General features: G+C 40.4%; 1 protein-coding gene across 3 annotated transcripts in view; it reads right to left on the bottom strand.

Moving 5' to 3' along the window:
- Positions 1-22,564, bottom strand: part of TESPA1 (thymocyte expressed, positive selection associated 1) — a 35,548-nt gene that overhangs the window by 12,642 nt on the left and 342 nt on the right. For 2 of the 3 annotated variants that reach the window (XM_033221783.1, XM_033221784.1), the window contains exons 2-10: positions 22,325-22,475; positions 12,104-12,311; positions 11,180-11,222; positions 5,605-5,654; positions 4,925-4,978; positions 4,132-4,168; positions 3,790-3,888; positions 1,480-1,688; positions 162-973 (exon numbers count right to left, since the gene is read on the bottom strand). In XM_033221783.1, the coding sequence (XP_033077674.1) occupies positions 162-973; positions 1,480-1,688; positions 3,790-3,888; positions 4,132-4,168; positions 4,925-4,978; positions 5,605-5,654; positions 11,180-11,222; positions 12,104-12,266 (1,467 nt within the window). In that variant the 5' untranslated portion in view covers positions 12,267-12,311; positions 22,325-22,475. Of the gene's footprint in view, positions 1-161; positions 974-1,479; positions 1,689-3,789; positions 3,889-4,131; positions 4,169-4,924; positions 4,979-5,604; positions 5,770-11,179; positions 11,223-12,103; positions 12,312-22,324; positions 22,476-22,564 lie in introns of those variants that run through there. The other variant, XM_033221785.1, reaches the window with a different exon arrangement.

Here is a 22,564-nt window from a genome sequence, read left to right as displayed (position 1 = left end):
TCTTCCTGTATATTCAACCTGAATTCAAATCAGAAAGTATATATCCGGCTAGGACAGGAAGCCTGGATTTTTTTTCCCCCAAGGGTCCTAACCCTTCATCTTCTGGGAAAGAATCTACAGCCTTTCTCTGCCAGTCTCTCCCTCACCTCTAACCCACTTACCTCCTCCAAGTCAAAAGTGTCCTGTGGCTGCTGGCTTAAAGACCGATGCAGTTCTGGTCTGTCTACACTCTGCTTCCATTTCTGCTGGGTGATGGATAGGTCCAAGGACTTAACCTTCCTGCCCATGAGATTCTTCTGGAACAGGCTCTTTCTTGCTGTGCTCTTTCTTTTCCAGAAAGTCTCATCCTTGGCTGGATGGGTTTCCATATTGGTGGCTGGTAGACTACACAGCTCTCTCCTTATCTGAGCTGGGTTTGTGCTCCACTGTGGATCTTCTATGGACAGAGAATGTGTGCAACAAGGTACCTTGGGGTTCGAATCCAGAGTTTGCGATGGTGCTAGCACTGTGGACATCCCCTGCTGTGTTTTCTCTTTGCAGCAGAGGACACATGGATAGGGAGAAGTGGGCAACTTTTCACCCTCAACAGGGGGCACAGGATCTTCCTGTGAAAATTGTCCCAAATCAGAGTCTTGTTGGAGGACCTGCTTCTCTTCTTTCACTTTGTCCACTGCTTCCAACACAACTTGGTCCAAACCGTTCTTTTTGGGGTTGTTGTGGGGTGGTGGTGGCCGATCTCGGGGGCATGTGTACAGACACATCTTGGAGATGGCTTTCCGAAGGCGGTCTCTGGGTGAGTGGGGTTCAGGCTCTCGGGACAGAATCCTGATGGATGGCACATCAGTTGGATGGTTGCAATTCCAGAACATGTGGGATGGTGTGAACTTTTGGACAGGTGTCTTAGACACGTAGGAGTAGAGACAGAAGAAGGCATCAGCTGTGACAGCCAGTGTTTGCACCTGCTTAAACCTGCCTGGGTAAAAGAGTTAAAGATGGTGAGTCTGGGGTTCATCAGCAAATTTTCTTAAATCTCTCCCTTCAGAAGGCTCCCCAAAGCTCAAAATTCAAGGAGAAGCTTCCAATTTTCCTACTAGTGTTTCTCCCTTTTAGATTTCTAACACCCAGGGTTCTTTTTCTTGAATTTCATGATTTCTTGACACCCCATCCCATGTAGATATTCCAACTGGGAAATAAAAAAGAGGGATAAGATTTATAGACATCATGCTGATACGATTCACCAAAAGGCAAGAAGGCCTAAAGGAAGCAGTAAGGGCCTGAAGTATCTTGAAGGCTATTTCTTTAAGAGAAAGAATCAGACAGAGTTCTCCATCTTCATTGAAGATAACATAAGAGGAAATAGACACAATAGGCAAAAGGTCAAAGCTAACCAAGAGAAAGCAAGATTTGAAACCACTGAGTCCTGCTGTGAAAATCTAAAGGGTAAGGGAAATAGAGCAGATGTCTGGGAGGGACACTCACTGGCCAGCATGAGGCAGGGGTCTTCCATTTCAATCCTCCGCACCTGGGACTTCAGGAAGAGCTGGAAATCAATGCCCTTGGCCTGAGAGGGTGTGGTGAAAAATCGGGCGGGTATCCGAGAAGTGTCTTTGTGATCCTCTTGGCCAAAGCCCAGACTGAAGAGGACATCTTCTGCATCTTCCTGCACTTTGTCGAGAATCTCTGAGATGCTGAAATGAGGGAGTTTGGGTAAATAAGGGACAACTTTGAGACATATGTTAATTCAGAACATCAGAATATCTAATAAAAGTGTCAGAAGACTGAAATTCTTTTCTGTTCATTTCTCTGTTTTTCACTGTGACTTTGAGAAAAGCTTTCACTTCTCTGAATCTAAATTACCTGTCTGAAACATGGAAACTACAATCCAACCCTAGTTATAAAAACTGAATAAAATTTTAGAACAGTACTTTGAACAACTTATTGCAGATAGATAAAAATTTAAGTAAATATGAAAGGATTTTGAAAAATGAAGAGCAGTATAGATACAAATAAATTTCATGGCTGAATCATTAAATGCGCAGTTCCCAAATTTGTCATCCGACTTGCCCCAGTGGTTTTTGTGTGGGACGCCTAAGCAATGAATGTGTAAGAAACACAGAACCCCTGAAGGTCAACATTTTTATTCCTGACCTCAGGGCAAAAAGTAATCAATAAGTACATCCAAAACCTGATTTTGAGAGGTATGCTCCTTTCTAGCCTGTTTTCAGTACAGAAGTCCTGAGTCACAGAAAATCGCGTGCATGTGCTCGCCCTGTATCGTATCAACCTGGATTTACGTCTAAATTGGAGTTCCACCAACCTGGGTGACACTAGAGCTTAGTAATTGTGTTTCAAACAGTGAGGCTAAGGGAAGCTATTATTATTTGAGGCTTTGAATAATCACTATCACTCTCTTCAGAAAGTATTCTGGGCTTTTTGATCAAATAGGGACCATCTTGTTTAGCTAATAGCTGGACAGTCAGAATCCCTGGATCTACTCTTGTGCTTGCCAGCTTTTATCTTCATGGTCCTAAGTTTCCCTGTCTGTGAATTGTGGGCATAAAACTGGATCAGTGCTTCTCAACCATGGCTACATGTAAGGGCCACTTTTGCAGGCTTTAAAAATGCATATATTTGAATCCCATCTCCAGACATTCTGATTAAATTGAACTAGGATATGAACTACGACTAAGGCTCAGTAAGGATAAATTACTAAACCTGGTCATGTGACAAAATTTAAGTCTCAGAACCAGGTCTCAAATTCAAAGTTTGACTTCAAATTTCAGATACTTTTCGTTATATCATGCCAGTTTTCCAGACTTTTCATCTTTTTTAAAGAGTTATTTGTGTGCATACTTTGCCCACCCTATTAAATCATTCAGCTCCCGGGGTCAAGCTATTTGTCTGCTTCATCTTTTCTTTTTTTATTTTTATTTTTATTTTAAGTTCTGGGGTACATGTGCAGGATGTGCAGGTTTGTTACATAGGTAAACGTGTGCCATGGTGGTTTGCCGCACCTATCAACCCATCACCTAGGTATTAAGCCCAGCATGCGTTAGCTATTTTTCCTAATGATCTCCCTCCTCTCACCCGACCCCCTGACAGGTCCCAGTGTGTGTTGTTCCCTTCCCTGTGTCCATGTGTTCTCATTGTTCAGCTCCTACTTAGACGTGAAAACATGTGGTGTTTGGTTTTCTGTTCCTGTGTTAGTTTGCTGAGGATAACAGCTTCCAGCTCCATCCATGTCCCTGCAAAGGACACGAACGTGTTCCTTTTTATGGCTGACTAGTATTCGTGTATATGTACCACATTTTCTTTATCCGGTCTATCACTGATGGGCATTTGGGTTGGTTCCACGTCTTTGCTCTTGAGAATAGTGCTGCTTCATCTTTTTCAAATTCCATACAGTCATTGCCTGGCCTGCATGTCTGAATGAATTAATATTTTATTGCTTCATTCAATCAGCAAATTAGTCAATTAATCAATACTTTGTTTACTGAGCACCTACTCTGAGTCTTGGAACTGTGATGGTACCAATACTGTACCTCTTGGGTACAAGTTTCAGTGGGAGGAGACGCTTGTATTTTACACATAGTTTTCAGCTCTGAGAAGACTCCTCTGCATCTTTTACAATTCTTGAAACAAATATGGTCACATTTTTCAAGTATGCAGTAAAAGTACATAAAAGCTCCAGTAAGATATCCGAGAAAAAACAGGCCATGGCTCTTGGTTCTATTCTCCTATGCTTCTCATCTTCTCCACCCTTCCACCCTGCCAAACTTTAGTACCTACCTTGAACTAGTCTTGTTGGTCCCCGCAGTCATGCTGCTGGAAGCCAAACTACAGCCAAGATCAAGTAGCTGGCAAGGCCTGGCTGTCTCGAGGAAACTCCTGCAGAGATCAAAGCTGATGTCATACAAATTTTATTTCCAGTTTGCACCCTGACTTCAAGGAATCCCTGCTGGGCTTATTCACCCCCTGATGGGTACCTTTTAGTCTATGCAGTTGTTGTTCATTGGAAAGTCTCACTTTCTAATGTGAATCTTTAGCTCTTTATTTTAATCTCTTTGACCTGCCCCAATTCACTGATTTTTAAAGGAGACATCATTTGCCCTGGCTGAACCTAACACTTACCTGGAGAAGAGTTTGCCATTGGCGGCCAGTAGTGTGGCTGGACAAGAAACAGAGAAGCAAAGAACAAATTAGAAGGGAAAATGAAAATCACCTGCGTTGCCCCTCTGAACTTAAAACTCAGTCCCCTCCGTTTCCTTTTGTCACTATGACAGGCTAGCTGGACCCCATGAATTCTGCACTTCTTGGGGCCTCAAGATTACCTAACACAGTTCTGGAATAACGACAGATATGCCAGAGAGTAACTGGCCTTAAGCCGCTGAACTTCTGACCCATGACTGATGTCTAGGTAAGAGCCCCTCTGTGCTAAAAAGGATAGAGTCATTTGGTCCTCCTGGTTAGTGTTCCTGTCCCCCTACACAACTCTTTACAGGTCCCAGGAGACCCTGGTAGGTTGCTGTGCTTTCATTCTTTACTGATGCCCTTCTCCTCCTGCAGTATCGTCTCTATTTTACACCCAGTGCACACACTTGTTTGGAGTTTCTGTACAGAAAACAGTCTTAAAGATATCTGGGCAGCAAATGTTATAGTAATTTTATATGTCATTGTCCCAGGGGTCAAAGGAAAGTTCCAATGATGAACCAGTAGGAGTCATGATAGGCTGATGAGGAAGTGTTTCTGGGCATGTGATGCCCTCTGTATTTTACGTTAGATAATAATGAAACTGCCCTTTCCCTATAGATAAGACCCCAGGGATGGGCCGTTTCTTTCTGAAGTTTTGCACTTCCACGCTATCCAGAACTCATCCAATGTATATCCCGTTCTCGTCCCAACCTCAGAGAACTGTGCCACTTACCCTCTGCTCCCAGGGTCAAGTCATCTTCAAAGCTGGTCCCATGGCTGCAGAAGCCTGTCCAATAATCAGGTGAGGGTCACAGAAAATAAGGATGGAACATATACGCATGCACACACACACCCCTGCATACACAAACATCTTCATATGCCCTTAAACTAGACTTGCACAACCACATAATCATACTAGATATCCACATGTTTGTCAAATTACCACAAACCGTACGTATACCACCTCAGAAGTCATACTCACTTTTGATTCAGAAAGAATCATACATACGTTCACCTATAGCCTTTCCCCTATATCACATAGTGATGTACACAATTCTCTGCCAAACAGCAAACACGTGGGGGTGTGCACTCACACCCATATAAACACATATTATAAATATATAAGAACTATATAAAAGTTCTTATCCTACAGCAGTGGTTGTTATCTGAGCAACCCCTAGCCGAAGATAGCCTATGACTGTTAGTGAGCCTGTGGGCTCTGAGCCAGCATTTTCTTCTGGATTTCCTGAAGCCTTGTGACCACAAGCAGTGTTTTGCAGCCAGTTTAAGAACACTCAGGTACTCTTTTGCATGCCTATGCATGTACATGTACATAAACACTCACATACACACACACACAGGTATATCACTCTCCAGGTAGAAGAACAATAGAAGGACAGAACCTATACTCACCATTGTAGATAAACTGTCCTGCTTCCTCAGAAAGTCCTTCTTCAGAGTATCTAAACCAAAAACAGTCTTATAGGTTGAAGTCACTTACTACATTTTCCAAGGAGCTTTTAAAAGCTCATGCATGTTTATATTCTTTTCCAATAAGAGTCAGTAGTATTTAATTTGCTTTTATATTGGAGAAAACAAAGACAGAGTGGTTACTTGACTGAAAAATTCACAGAAATAGTTGGGGAAACCGGGGCTGGAATGCACTATGTTTTAGATTGTACTTCTGTTGTCCTGGCCACAGGACTAAAAGACAAAAGTCAGCTTAGCAATGATTCTTCGATCTTTAGGTAAAATAGGAAAGAAAGAATATTGAAGCAAAACTGGATAATTACATTCATAGAAGCAGGGGTTTGCGTGTCATAATTTCCAAATTGCAAATATAAATTTCTAGGTTTTCTTAAAACTTTTAGATCACCTTAACTACCCACACTTCCTTCCTTCTCTCTGAACCATGTTATTGCTGAATATCATGTCATTCAGGAAACAGAAGAAATCGTATCCTGGTTAGAGATATTTTAAAATTGTCAGACATGGTTTTATCAAACATTTACCATCTCCACCAGAAGAACAAACAGAAATCAGCATAAATGGTAGTGAGAGACAGCTCAGTTTTACAAACAAGGAAGAAATTCTGTCTGTCAAAAACAGGTGTGTGAAGTAATCTGTGACAGGGCTTTGAAATGGGACCAGCACATCTAGATTCTAGTCCCGGCTCATTGTGGCTCTTTTGTTCTCGAATATCATGTGAGGGAATTTGGATCCCTAGATATTATCATCATCTAAGTCTACTTCAAACACTGATATGTTGTGAATTTTGTAGAGTTTGCTTTCCTAAAGCTTTTTACATGGAAGTTGTTCATGGTGCTTTAAACGTAATCTCAAGTGGAGGCTGGAGGGAAAAGGGTCAGAAACGTGAGTTAGCAGGGAAACTGGAGAGCGTCCACTGGTGCTGGTCCTAAAGGAGCTTTTCTCTTCATCAGTCTCCAGCAATCCAGATTACTCTCAGGCTACTGGAGTATCACTTCACGGCATGTGTAACAGTGGGAATGGGCTTACTAACCAAATATCTGTAGGTCAAGTTCTGCCTACATTTTACAAAATAAGTCATTACATATATAGATATATTTTGCTTGTAACTCATTTCAATAGTAAAAAAACCAACCATGTTTACCAAAATCTGAATTTTCACATGTCCTTATGAAAATTCATAGAAGCAGGTTCTACATCAAAGATTCATTATAAAATGTGAAATAATAGGCAAGCTCGTTAAGAATAGGCAACTCTAATAATGCACCTAGAACTATAAATATATTTTTGTCTTCCTAATATATAACTACATAAAATATGCTGTGGCATAATACCACAAACATGTGTAACTATATATAATATTTACTATTACTACTAAAAACAGCATGATAGCTAATATAGTCAAGTACTGGAATATTGCAATTTACTACTGCATTTAATACTTGTGTTGTAGCTGCACAGTAGTGCAACTACTAAGGCCTACTATTACTAGAGGTACAATTTAAATAGACTACAATTCCATTTCTAGGTTGTACCCAGTGGACATGCCTGTATATGCTCCCCCAAGTAAATACTAGTCGTGATAACCAAGAAATGGAAGCCTCCAAATCCCTGTTTATTATAAAATTAAACAATTACATAATAACTATACAACTTAATAATGCACAATAATAAGAACGAGTTACTGCTGCATGCGAATACATGGATAAGCATCATAAACATAATGCTAAGCAAAAGAAACACACATAAAACAGTACGTGTTGTATGACTATTTCTATAAAGTTCAAAATAATCCCAAACATGTCTATGATGTTGCAAGTCAGGGTATTTGTTACCCTTGGAGGCAGGATAGTGAATGGAAGGGATGGAAAGGAGGCGCTTGGAATGCTGGTAATGCTCTGCTTTAGGTTTCATGGGTGTATTCCCTTTGTGAAAATTCATTGGGCTATTTATGTATTTATTTATTTGCCTATTATTTATTTGTTGACAAGGTCTCACTCTGTCTCCCAGGTTGGAGTGCAGTGAGAATAACTCACTGCAGCCTTGAACTCCTAAGCCCAAGCGAGCCTCCTGCTTCAATCGCCTGAGTAGCTAGGACTACAGGTGCTGCCATGCCTGGCTAATTTTTAAAAACTTTTTTTTTTTTCTTGTAGAGATGGAGTAATGGTACGTTGCCCAGGGTGGTCTTGAACTCTTGGGCTCAAGCATTCCTCCTGCCTTGAGCTCCCAAAGTGCTGGGTTACAGGCATTAGCCATGTGCCTGGCCTCAGTTATATATTTAATACTCATTTATTTTTCAGTAGGTATATTATACTTCAATATAATTTATATTAAAAAGAAAAAAGTTACTGATATGTATGCTGAAATTCAACACAATTTACATTTAAAATGTCACTGATAAAATTTCTGGTTTGTCCAAAGCAAAACTCACTTGTATTCATTGGATACAAGTTTTTATTGGGTGCTCATCCTACATTTTTCTTCTTTAGTTATAATCTTACAAGTGTTTCTATTCTGTTTATGAGGAACAGCCCCTGATGGGTCTTGGGGAAGTCTGTGGAACCTTCAACAGAAGTGTGGACATGGGCCTGGAGCTATTGATGCTTTCTCACTGAGCACAATGATTTGAGACTTTATGGCCATCACTCAAGTTCCAGGTCTTCCATGGGTTATTGGATAGGCCATAAAATCAATGACCAGGGACTAGATCTATAGCTGCTCCCCTCTTCCCACCCTTGCACTGAAAAATTCCTTAGCATCGTTTTAAGCCTCAAATGAAAGAGCCAAGATATTGCTCTTCCTGTATACCCAGTTCCTAAACAAATAGTAGGGAGGAGGGGTTGGATTGTGGGAAGAAGTATACGGCTATTTTTAGCTTCTTCTAGATGTTTCCATAGCTACCTGCCTGCAGAGATTTAAGCTGAAGCCCACACAGATGATTTTTGGGCTCCCAACCCCACCTCTGGTGATTCATGAGCAGCACAGTCATGTCCCAGAAAATCCCGAGAGCTTAAGAGGAGAAAGAAAAAAGGAGAGGCATAGTTTGCAAAGACATGCATGATCAGATCCTGCGGCAGAATAGTCGGCCGCTAGATTCAATTGCACTGAGAAACATTGACACTAAATTGCCTGAGATGTTGGTGGACTCTCCTGGAGAGCTTGTCAGAAAAGAAAATGCTCTTGCTACCAAAGGATGTTTGGCTTTGGAAAGAAAAATTGAAACTATGTGGTCTTGGAACAAAATTTGAAAAGTGCCCCTCAGGGCACCTGGCAACAGAGTGGACAGATAATCAGTAAATGTGGGCTCCTTCTTTATCCTCTTTTCTCTGTGGTCTTGGAGCATGGAATATTGTGGTAATTCAGAATCTCATATTTAGAATGCATTTTCCCTCTATCTTCTTTATTATCTATTACCAAAAGTCAAGTGTACTCTCACTATCAATCATCGTCATTATCATCCTTTAATTTTTCTAGCTTTTCCATGCAATTAAGAAGTATCACATACTTAGAATTAGAAAACAGAGGAAATTGGAAAATTTTCTGCTCCAACAATTCCCCTTCCAAAGACAAATGCAAGTATGTTGTTTAACTCTTTATGGCTGTTTTGAAGTTTAAATATTTGAAACCTTTTCAAAACACAGATACATAATGAAAATGTAGCAGATACCCTTGTTCCAGTCACTTCATTTTCACACATGTAAACATTTTGCCATATTTGCTTCAGAAAAAATAAAATATTCAGTAATATATAATATAAAATAAAAAATTAAATATTAAAGATATAGCTAAAGTCTTATTTTACTTCTAAAGTCAATTCTTTTCCTTCTTCCAGGTAATCACCTTCCAGGAGTTAATATGTATCATTTCTGGGCATATTTTTTCTGATAAACAAACAGATGTAGATAGATGGATAGATATAGACAGACATTTTGTGGAATGATGGGTAGGTATAAACTCCTCCTTTATAAAACTCACCAGTCACTATTAAAAGCACAAAACACATACACATATATTATCTCATTTAAACCTCACGAGAGCCCTTAGACTGTATTATTCTGAGTGTCCCACTTTATAGTTCAGGTGTCTACAATGAACAGAATTTAAGTTGTTTGCTTATGGTTGGTTAAACACTTAGTAGCACAAGAATTAGGCTCAAATCTTGGAGACTTTTCACTAACCAGACCACCTTTTTGTCATAAATTTTGGTTCAGGGTTTATCTTTGTAGAGCATGAGTGAAGAAAGATGAGTTCTAGAGTTTATTATCTTGTATTTCTGTGAATTTATTATTTTCAATTAGAATGAAAAATGTTCTAAGTCAAGGAGCATATTTTAAACTACTTGACACCCTTCTAGGTTATTCAGATAATCAGACAGTTAGCAAAAGTGTAATTAATAATTGTTGACATGAATTGATGATTCAAGAGTAGTTAATGAGATAAGGACATTAACTGAACTGACTGTTTCCCCTGTACATATCTGGTAAACATTTTAAATCCTAGGACAGTTCTCGTCCTAGGCTTCTCACCCAAACCTGCAACCATTCTGATTACCACCATTCTTTTCTTCCTGTATTTTGTGGGTCCTCTAATTGACTTTGAAGTCAATGAATTGTGAATAAGATGAGAGCAATGAGAACAACAGGTTTTTTTTCAAACAACAAAACAAACACAAAATAAATCCTTCCTGGCATTGCCTTCTTGGGCACAGGTGAAATAAACAACCTTGGATTATTTGGTGCTATTTATTTCCTACCAAATAAGCAAGAATGGGTTTCTTTATGCCAATTAGTAGATGAGTTTAGATTAAAGGCTATATAAAACTTGAGACATTCCTGGAGGGAAAATAAGGAGCAGGCAGAAGTTGTCCATTCTGAGAATTCATTATTACACAGAAGACTAAATAGGTCACAGAATCCTTCCTTTTGTGTCTGGGAATACTGAGCCTAAGAACGGTATAGGCTGATGGGCTGTGGGGTCTCATATTTAAAGTATCTCTGAGGAAAGAGATAATGCACTGCCTTGAAGTGCCTGCTCCAATTCTTCCCGGCTTTGAATCACTGTTGTAAACCCTAAACTTCTCCTATGTTCTGCAGTAGAAATAAATAACACAGATGAATTGCTCTTCAGCAAGAAAGATTAGGTTTCTAATTCCTTTTGTTACACAATGTAAGACTCCAATCCAAAGGGAAAGTCAGGGGAGTAGGGGTCTGGAAATCACCCCAACTATTCCCCATCCACTCTTAGCTTTAGACCAAACACAACCTCTGTTCCTAGACCTGGTGCCTAATTTAGTCTTAGCCCCGAGTTGCACTTGATTCACAGTTGTGATTACCGGTTCACCCTAAACCCGCAATACCCCTCCAACAACCACCTCAACCTTACTTCTAATCTTTAGGCCCAATTCAAATCTATCTTCCTATCTCTGAGTTTCCAGGAGTCGTACCTGTTAGCAAATCCAGCCATCAGTCACATACCACCCCGTTGCCTGTCCAGCACTTACCCACAATCCTGCAGCCAGTCTTCAATTTTATTGATTGGATTCCCTAGAAAAGTCAGACACTAGATCACTGTGAGAACTGAACGAAATCAGACCTCCTCCCTGCAACTAATTCCATTCCACAAGTTTATTCTTACATAAGCTGCGTCATGAATCTTTTTTTCTACATAAAGCTTTTCTTTAAGATATGAGAGGAATACACCGTATATAAAAATAGTGGATATTTCTTCTCTCTCTCTGCTTCTTTTCTCCCTTCCTCCCAAGAACCTGGAAAGTGCCCAAGATGTCAGGCCCACTGCTGTCTTTTGAGAGTTCTTTTCCCACAAGGGTGGATCCTTCTCATTTAAAAAGAAAAAGAAAAAGAAAGACAATCTTGTTTTTGTGCTTTTTTGCTTCCTATCAAATAAGCATTTATTTCCATCAGAATTTTTGTTTTACTCTTATGACTGTGGTCTCATTTGAACCTCAAAGAAGCTCTGAGGAATGTAGGAAAGGTACCACTATTTCAACTGGACAAACAAGTCTTAGAGAGGTGAGTGACTTCCCAAAGGCCACACAGCTTGTTAGTGACAGCATTGTGGCCAGAGTCCAGGCATCCAGCTTGTGTGTGGTCTTGTTACACAGACAAAATAGAAACACCGCAAAGAATTCATAGAGAACCCCCAGCCTCGAGTTCTTACAGAAGCTTCTCAGGATGATGCAAAAATGTGCTCTTCCCTTTTTCCTAATCCTATGCCTGTCTCTTTCTCACATAACTCATATTTTGTATTACTTTAGCTTTTCTCTTAAACATATTTAAACCAGTCAAAACAGCCCTCCATGAGGGCCTCGCTAAACAAGGGACCTGTTCACACTCTGCAGACCTGGGCCTGCTGTCACCTTTTACCACCAGACAACATAGACATCTGTGTGATGTTCGTCTCTTACCTTCTTGGAAAACGTCATCCAGGCTGGAAGGCTCAGGATCTGGGACATCCTGCAGGGCGGCGGCAGCCTCCTCTTCTAGGACCTGGGTCTGCCAGTTACGGCTCTGACGGATCCAGGCCCGCCGTTTCTCCCAGGATGTGGGGCTCAGCACAGAGGCCTCCATGGCCCTGGCTCAGACTTCAGAGCCTCCCGTAACAGTAATGCTGTCCTAAGAGTTGAAAAACAGCGATGCTCCCTCATCCTGTGCTCAGAAACCACCATGATGCTCAGGGTTGCCCCTGAATTTTCCTGTCTCTGCCCAAAGGAGCTTGGTCTCTCTACCCATTCAAGAGTAGGGAGGACATCCCTAGCTCATTTTCTGTCTCTCTTGCAAAAAAGGAATGCTCTGAAAACTCTAAATATCAGGGTAAGTCTTTGAAGTCAGTAAGTTTGAAAGCTTCAGACATCACGATTTAATGGATATTAAGAAAACTCTTCTGACTTAAAGAATCTCCATTTCTCAGGGTAGCCGAAATGCTGTATTAGAAAACATTTTTTCTTTAATCCTTAAAAACGTTGTCTACCAGAATCTTCCATTATGACTAAAATATCTATAAGTTTAAAATGTATAAAATTCATTTATTTTTTAATCCTCATCAAGATGTATGAAAAAGTTGAGGGTCTCAACGGTGAAACAGATTTTCTAAGGTCCCACAACCAGGGTGTCACTCCAACTACAGGAATTCTAGGTTTTGTTTGTTTAGTTTTTCTCTTGATTTTTTTTTTTTTTTTTTTTTTGAGACGGAGTCTCGCTCTGTCGCCCAGGCTGGAGTGCAGTGGCCGGATCTCAGCTCACTGCAAGCTCCGCCTCCGGGTTTACGCCATTCTCCCGCCTCAGCCTCCCGAGTAGCTGGGACTACAGGCGCCCGCCACCTCGCCCGGCTAGTTTTTTGTATTTTTTTTTTAGTAGAGACGGGGTTTCACCATGTTAGCCAGGATGGTCTCGATCTCCTGACCTCGTGATCCGCCCGTCTCGGCCTCCCAAAGTGCTGGGATTACAGGCTTGAGCCACCGCGCCCGGCCTTCTCTTGATTTTTTATGTTCCTGTTTTATATATTAAGAGTCCACATATGATTTATCTCAGAAAAAAATACCCTGTGATTAAAAGCAAGGAGACACTGCCTTAAGCAATTAGCAGCCAGCACCTTCAGGATAATCGCTTTCTCATTTGTCAACCTGTGCTTCTACGTAACTATAAATTTATTCCTCAGCTCATCAATGCAATTACTAATCCTATAGATTCATATTTCATGTAACATTACCTAAACATGGCTGTATTCTTCCAAGAGACACAATGATGGCACTAGATACACATTCAAAGAGGAATAGAGGGGAGAACCATTCAATTGTCCAAATAGAGCTTTAAAAAGCCTGAGGCTAATGTAATATTCATTGGCTCATACTCTGTTCTGCTGCCTCTCCCCCGCTGGCCATACTTGCATCCCACCTCACTGAGCAAGTAGGAGTGGGACTGAAACTCTCCAAGTCTTATCCCCCTATTCCCTCAAGCTGCCATAAACAACTTCATCTTAAGAGCTACACTTTTAACTGTTGGAATAAAATAAAATAAAATAAAATAAAAATGAAGACTACCAGTTTACAGAGACTTCTGTTCCTCCAACACTTAAAACCGTTAGTGAGGCATCCAATGATTTAGGCACTAAAATAGCTTTTTTGAAAAGAACATCCTGAACATAAAATGCATTCTTAGGGCAATAAAATTGTTTTTAATGCCTCTGCTTGTTACAGACAAAACATACCTAGGAAAAAATAGTACATAATTACTGTTGTCTGATCTAAATTCTTTCACTTTAGGTCCTGTCCAAGACATATTTTTCTTCCAAGTGAGACAGTAGTTAGCAGTATGAGACTTTGCTCGTTAACCCTGGGTACCTGGCTGTTTGTCTACTGCCTGTGCCTTTTAGAGAAAATTAAATCATTAAATTAAGTTTGTGTCATAAAGAAGCCTCAAAGAAGAGTAGCAGAGATGACTTGCTATTCTCTGGTCAGAGCTGTCAGGAGGAGATAAAGAGAGGATGAAACTGCCACTAGAATGACCTTAGGACAAGAATCTAAAAAGCCTTGATCAGTTTGTTTACCTAGTCCTGTGATCTGAAATATTTAATAGATTGGTTCCAGAACCCAGAGAAGAAAATCACAAAGGCTAACTTGCCTATTGTTTTTAATTCCCAAAGGAAATGGACCTCCCCTAAATCACTGGGAATCTTCCGCTCACAGAATATTTTTGGTAGTAGAACTCAAAAGGTAGGCAGGAAGCCAGGAGGGCAGGAAGGCAGGAGGGCAAGAGGGTAGGCAGAGAAGGAGGAAAAGAAGGAGGGACGGAGGGAGGGAAGAATATCTGCCTTCCATACTTTATTCTGCCACTTCAAATGGTATAACCTTGGAAAATTTCATCCCTTTATTTGGTCTCAGTTTGTCAATGAAAACGTTACAGCCGTAACATTTGATGCGTCTGGTACTACAAACTTCTGGATGTGCCATTTTACAGTCGAACCCCTATAATGCCTAGCACAATCCCAGAATCTCACTAATTGAAATGGAGGTTGGAGCTTTCAACATCCTCCGTGATGTGAATCTATTTTACATTCCTCCCACATCTTCAAAAATATATCGCAATAATATAGGGTAATTTCCTCTGCATCCCCTGAAAATACTTACCTCTTTTTTTTAACCTCAGTTTTCTCATATTCTTCCCCCTTTCTCTTCGTCTTCCTCAGTCTTTGCCACACTCACCCTGCAGTGTCCAGCTTTTAACCAACCTCCTCCATGGAGCCATGCCTGGCTTCCACAGCCTACCTTAATCACTTTCACTGAGCTCCTTCTCTGCTTGAGTTTTTTCTTCTTAGGTGTTATCACTAACATACTTTACATTTTACTTATTTACCCAATTTATTATTTACTCTTCTGATTAGAATACGAGCTCTAAGAAGACAGAATTTTGGGGTCATTTACTACTGTGTTTCTAATGCCTAAAACAGAATCTAACACATTGTAATAACTTAATGAATACCCATTGTCTAAATGAGTGAATGTCTGGAAGGTGACCGTTCCTCATAGGAGCCCAGTGCCTTTCAGAGTCATCAGAGACACATGCAGGGAGATCATCTTCAAAACAGTAACAATAAGCTGGTAACTACGTGCTTACTAAGCATGTAAAAATGTTGTGGGTTGAAAGCTGGAGAAAAGAGAGAGGGTTATTCTAAGACTTGTTTCTATCCTAGAAGTTCCTACAGTTGAGAACAAAAATTGTATTTTCTTGACTAGTCCCTGTTTACTGCCTGTCTCTATGTCCTATGTACGGAAGTTTTACTTAATGTTAATTCCTAAAGGAAAGTGCCTATGGAAACAATCCTTAATGCTTAAGAGTTCCAAAGAAAGGCTTACAAATAAATGGCAATTGTAGGTATGACAATAAAAAGACCAGACAGGTTAAGTGTTCACTGAGAATGACAGACATTTTCCTGGCAATTTGTGTGAGAATGTAATAATTTTTCTACTTGAAAAAGTAACAGTGATCTCAAGTCTAAAGAAAAGACACAAGGTAGATCTAAGCTAATCTTCACAACTCTAGCACACATGATAGGGGACTGGGAAATTGCATAAATAATTTTTTTCCCAATCTCAGCAACACTTGAGTTGTAGAAACCTGTCCATGGAGTGTTATACAGGATTACTATAAGTACAGCAATATCAAGAGGCAAAAATAAATGGTAGTGTCTGGTTAGTGGTAATAGGAGGAAGTTGTACTGCTGGGAGATAAGAAACTGGGTATTCTTTTTTTTTTTTTTTGTGGAAATCTGCAGGAAGCAGCAAATGATTATCAGACAAACACATCAGCCATGAGAGTGTTAGAGAGAATTAAAAAACGGGTGCACACAGATGTCAAGATAGCAGCTTTGTAGGTCTTGGGGCCCCTTGTAATAGAGACAAAGACATGAAGATGTTTTCTCCAAATAAGTCATTCAAACACGTACACTGATAATACAGTGGAGTTTGGTGCAGTGAAAAGAAAACTGATTAGAAATCAGGAGACTTGGACATTTTTCTGACTTGTCCAATTAATTGACTTATGGCATATCAGTTAGGCTTTTTATTAAGGTTTCAGTTTAATCCTCCAGGAAATGGATTGATTGGACTCAACATTTGTGTAAATTTACTTCCACTACCATTGTTTATTAATTTATTTAGGTGAGTTTGAAATACCCATAGGAATAGTACCCATAAAAGAAAGTGCATTTATACAGTTTCCCCATTAAAAAATTGGAAATGGTCTCTGGACTTACTTCCCCTTTACCAAATTCCCTTTCAAATTAACACCAACATATGGAGCTCCTGCACATGTGGCCTTCACACTGGATCCAGGAAACTGGTGAGCCTGAACATGAAGGCCATACGGGAACTTATACAGGGAGTTAGTCAGGTGCTACTCATTGACTGTCAACACTGCTTGAACTTTTCTGCTTCTTTGCTTTAGCTTATAGTTTCATCCACCTTCCTCTCTAATCAAACAAATTCTTTCTACCCTTTAACGGCTTACTTAAGTCATCTCCTTTCTCTGACCTACCTGTAGCAACTAACATCCATGCCTGCACCATATGCAACAAGACAGTAAGTGGCTACCTCTCTTGTCATCATTTACCACTACTTGTAACTTCTCCCCTAAACCCATCATAGAACATAGCACAGTACTTTGCAAGAGAAGGGACTCCATAAGTGCTGTACCTGCAGAGGAGCAAGAATCACCCTGGCATTGGGAAATTATCCCCAATTAGTATTCATCATAGGACAGGTGCTCCTGACTGTCCTCATGGCCTTGGATCCTAATGTACATTTTTGCACAGCTTGTAGTAAAGAGGAAAAAGGCTTGGAGCATAGTCTTTCCAGTCCTTTGCTGATATAACATAAGGTCACCCAAGTCTGACTTAATTTATGAAGCTTGAACTACCAAATTCTCCTATTTAAAAAAAAAAGTATTTGCCAGTCTTTCATTTCAAGTTTTTATTCATTTCTTCATCAAAATTTCCTTCTGGAGTTCATCTGTCATCTCTCTTGATGCTGGCTTATAGTATATGATCATATTTGGTCTTCTCTGTGAGGATAGAAATATAAAGCCTGCAGATATCTGTTCTCCAATTTTCCCACAAAACTAAGAAATTCCCACACTGGTACTATTGCTTCTTGCCTGAATCAGCCCAAACCTTATTTCTCCCCTCTGCTACCACTTCCAGCCTTTTGTTCTTTCCTCTTTTCTACATTTCTCTAGAGGTTCATTCGATAATTCCTTCTCCACAATCTGTCAAGAGTTCTGAAATCCAGTTACAACCAAGTGGAGTAAGACAGAATTCTTGTTCTGAGGATGCTATAGTTAAAAGCAGAAATTGTAGCAGATAGGATTGAGTTTAGACAGGATAAATATCCTCTACTGGTTTAAGATTAGGGAGTTAAGAGCTGTGAAATGAGTATCTTCCAACAAAAATTATTATCAGAGGCAGTAACTGTAGCAGCAGCAGAAAGCCTGTAGAGCTATGTCATAATTATGACATGAAGAATATCACCTATTTCTAGTCTCTGTTTTCCAAGGGAAGCAGTCGGGGATTCACTACACATTGATATGGGCAAGTCAAAGGTAGGTACTCATAATAACTGATATGTAGAGAGTACTGTATATGTATCCATAAAACTTTCCTGTAAACTGCTTAACTGAATCCTGACAACCACTTTAGAGCTAATCACTGTTACCTGACACTCATGGAGATGTGTTACTTGTCCAAGGTCACATCCCTGTGTGCTGAGATTGAAACTCAAGTTGGTCTGACTCCATGTTATATAGTTTTTCTGCTGACATTACAAAAAGAAAATGGCCCAGTGTCACCATCCAATGTAATTTGGGATTTAAAAAAAGGAGAAGTTGTTTTAGTAAATTCTCCATTTCGCATGCTATGCAAGCTCTCCATCTTATAGTCTAGTAGAGAAAAGGCAGCATAAACACAAGGTAATTTATATTTGGTTCTGTGACACTCTTAGTGCGGGAAGTATTGCTTTGTTTGTGTCATTAGAATAGTTTCCTTTCTGACTCCAGCGAGGTGATTATGAAGCAGTTTAGCCTTCCTCAGGCTTACAGAGTGGTTTTTTTGGCAAGGGTCCCACTAACTTCCAGTTGGGAGGAGAGAATCTGCCTGGAATTCCACATTACTTTCAGATTGTTGTGGCATTCAGAATATTTCGTAATGGTTTGGGGCACCACAGAGCAATGAGAGCTGATACCGTCACAGCTCTGTGGTGGGGCCCCACTCACCACATGGGGCCTGTCTGGGGAGTCTTGAGGAAAGAGCTGGGATAGCTGGGCTGGTGATGGGTACTCAGAGGGCTTGGGAAAATGGATAATTACCATTATTTGCTATAGACATATTTTAATATTTTAGCAACTATTAGCCTACCAATTTGCACCTGACAAATACCAGCTCTGCTTACAGATACTTCACTATGGGGAAATTTTCAAGGGACTCAGTAAGGATAACCAAAGCTGCTTTTTCTTTAAAGTTCAGAGCATTATTTAGAAATGAAAGAAAAGGAAAACTATAGAAAGAGTTTGGGCCTTGGAATCAGAGTTAGCCTAATTTGGAATCATCGTTCTGTCTACTTTCTGCATGTTTGTCCTTGGTAACACTATCTTTCCTTCTATACCTAAGTTTCTTTTTCTTTTTCTTTTGTCTTGCTGTGTTACCCAGGCTGGTCTTGAGCACCTGACCTCAAGCAATCCTCCCACCTTTGCCTCCCCAAATGCTGGGATTATAGGTGTGAGCCACCGCACCTAGCCTATACCTAATTTTCTTCATGTGCAAAATAGATACTGTGCCAAACTAGTTGGGTGACTGGCAGCTGTAATCAGATAACATATATTAAATCCCTGATGTATAAAGGTGGTGCTTAATAAGTGATAGATATGATTATGAATCTGCCCTCAGTCTAAGATGTTCACTGAAGTTGAAACATCTTGAGGAATAAGGAAGGAAAGAAGGAAGGAGGAAGGTGTGAACAGCAGGGTACAGTTGATAGTATAAAACCAAGATGGTAAAAAAGATTTTTTTAATATGTGGTAAGCAGAGATAAAAAGTAAGCAATGAAAAGTCTTTCTTTCTTACCTAATTCTCCAAGGGACCAGAGAGATTATCTAATCCTGGTCACTCATTTTGTAGTTGAGGATACAAGAGAGAGAGGAGGGAGAGAGAGAGAGAGGAGAGAGAGAGAGAGAAAGAGAAAGAGAGACAGAGAAGCAGGCTTGTCTGGAGTCACAAAGAATATTAGTGGTTTTAAATGGGCACCAAACTCACAAGTTCTGAGTTCCAGATGCATGCTTTCTTCCTTTATATCATACAGCCTTCCTCCTACCACACTTGGTTTCCAAGGCCCAGTCCTAGGTTTGTCTTTAGTGCTCTGGGGGACATGTATGAGACGGACTTCTCTTCTCTTCTGTCTGTTTTGTACCTATGTCCCAAGCAGTGCCTGTGAGTTGAGACTAAGCGTGAGAACCAGTGTGGGAGGAGAGAAGAAGGAAATGGGGTTTCCATGATGTGGCCCATAAGACCTTCTGCATCCACAGCCAAGATACACATCATTACCATTGCAAAGAGCTGTGGGAAATCCCAGAGCAGCTAACATTTCTCTGTTTGTGAACTGGACAAATTCCATCTCAACCCAGGTGGATTGTCCCCCATTTGACATACCCCAATCTGCAACAAATTCTCACATTCCTTCATAGATAAGAACTGTCTTCTAGCTCCTAACCCTCTTTAATGTCACTCAGATTGGAAGATTATCAGAACAAGAATTTCCCTGAGTATAATATTTGAGCATTCTGAGACTTCTGTTGTCCAAGGAGCAGTTCAGTCTGCTCAGGGAAAAGGGAAGATGTTATCTGGTAAACAATAGAAAGAAAAAATGCCCATTTATCAATGGAACTCCTATTTTCCTCCCTTTTCATACTCTTTCTCCCACAAATAAGTGTAGCTGAATAAATACTGAAAGAAGATCATCTAAGACCTTTTTCCTCTCCTTCCCTTTCTTTCTTACTTCCACTTTCAGGATATGAATTTTAAGAAAGGCTTGTATAATGCTACAGGAAATACTAAAGTTGTGTATTTGGAAAAAAATCCCATGTTCTCAATCTAGGGAGACATCAAATATCTACATTTGAATGGGCAATAAAGATATCAAGAATAAGAAACAGCAGTTTATCTGAGCTGATTTGTAGATGGTTTCATCAAGAGAAAGTAGGAAGAATGAGCAGATTTCTCAACCATTGAGTTAGCTCTGTGAATTTGTATCTTTAACTCTCCAGTTTTATCTCCTTGGTAATAAGCTCTGTCCTGCATATACTCATTTTCTTCTTTCCTGCTTTTCCCTTTCAATATCTGCACACAATCTTCTTGTCCTCGTCCCTCTGCTTATTTGACTGAACTCTTTTCTTAATCTAGAATCTGTGTTTAGGCCATTCTGCCTCAGGCCTGTGTGTGGTAGGGTACCTAGTACTGTGGGTACTGGAATAACCACTTTGGTCTTGTTCCTTAGGTGGAAAAGAGAACAGTTGTCAGTTTGCAGGTGGAAATAAATGTGTGATCTTTTCCCCTTACTGTAGCCCAGAAGGAACCTTGTAAGTCACAGTATTGGCTGAGATGAGACCTCCTTTTAATTCTTTACAAGAATCCAAATCATACACATTGAACTGAAAATGACAATTAGGCCTTCATGTTCACTACATAATGCTGAATCGCACGGTTCCATCTTAATTTTCAAAAACTCAAGAGTTATGAGGACATGTTGGTAGTATGGCTATAAATGGTTTCTAAACACCCTGGGGTGCATGTGAATAACTCATAAGTTAGATTGCTCTCTATCCCTCCTGCTATATCTTCAGCTTGTTATTTCTGATAATAGTCTAAGTAGAAACAGACAATAAATCTGACTTCCCTTCTTCCTCCTAACACTTCATGCTGCAAGAGAATCACACAAGATCTTTATCTCTAATCACTCAGCTGAACAACTGTTGAGTCTGATACTTGGGCACACAAGTTGAAGGTTCCTACCTCCAACCTCCCATCCTAGGTACTGCCCTGCACCATCTAGAAAGTCTCCTTAGCTCTCTACTCAGGACCACTTGTGGTATACAGCGGAACTAGTACTTCCTTGGATATCTCCTGTAAATGCTCACAGTCTTGTCAAATCAATTCTGTGGAACTCTCCTCTCTTGGCCTTGCACTGCCCTGGGGACCCACCCTTTCTCTTCCACCCACTGGTGAGCTCAGTGGCACAGAAGGGGCATGGGAAAACCCCAGGGTGGAGGATCTTTCCACTCCTCCATCTACCCCAAAACTCATGTAGGTGGTAACATGCTCTGCCTGCTACTACTGGGGCAAGGGGTGTTGGAGGATCATGAAGCCCCCAATATTATGTAGGTCACTGAGAGGTCAACACATCCGTCTATCCATCTTTGAGATGTGAACCCTGAAATCTGGTTCTGACGGTGGCTCTCTATCTATCTTGAGCCTCCCAGTTAATTTGACCTTGCGTCACTCCAGTGTGTACCTCCTCCCTCATAGCTGACCTCAATATATCTTGCTGCAGTTTATCTCAACAAGTTTCTTCTACAGCTTCTGAAGAAAGAGATCGTACCCATAGAAAGCAAAGTTGATTTCAGCCAGGTACTCTCAAAGCTTGGAGCTATGGACACTAGAGTAGGGCCTGAAATGAAACCTGGAAACTTCTTCCTTGAGAACTTTTCAGTGTTATAATCAGATGGAAATTGCTGCAACAATGAGTTCAGCAAGACACAGAGAGAAACTTTGCAGGTGAGAAAAGTAAAAAAAATTCTTAAAATAGTTATTTAAGTCATCAAAGAGACCCAAATTTCGAGAATCTAGAAAGATTACCTCTCTGATAATAAAGAGAAAACAAACAAACGAAAGCAAAAGGCACCCGGTATCGTTCTCCTAGGCATAATGATGGATGCTTTTAAGGTTGAAGTAAGAGCGGTGGGAGATTTTCTCCTGATTTTCCCTTGTCTTGATCTTGACAGCCTGATTTTTCTCTGACATGTTTCCTTCTTTCTCCTAGCATCACCCTAAATCAGTACAGCCTTGAAACTGAGATAAAGGCTGTACTTACCTGTCCGCTGGTAGAAAATTGAGTTTGAGGCAAAGCAGTTGTCGAAGCTGGGCCGAGGCCTTCACAGGTGTGGGCACAGAGGTGAAGCGAGGGAGAAAGTATCATGTTGTAGATTATGCCTTTCTCCCTGAACTCATTCAACTGCTGTTGCCTGCTCAAAAGGGGAAGCGGAAATGAGAACACACCACACACACACACACACACACACACACATCCACACATATAGACGCAGTCCCCGCC

This window comes from Trachypithecus francoisi, unplaced genomic scaffold (assembly GCF_009764315.1).
Source record: "Trachypithecus francoisi isolate TF-2019V2 unplaced genomic scaffold, Tfra_2.0 Lachesis_group11, whole genome shotgun sequence".
Classification (NCBI taxonomy): domain Eukaryota; kingdom Metazoa; phylum Chordata; class Mammalia; order Primates; family Cercopithecidae; genus Trachypithecus; species Trachypithecus francoisi.
This window is presented reverse-complemented; position numbering and strand designations above follow the sequence as displayed.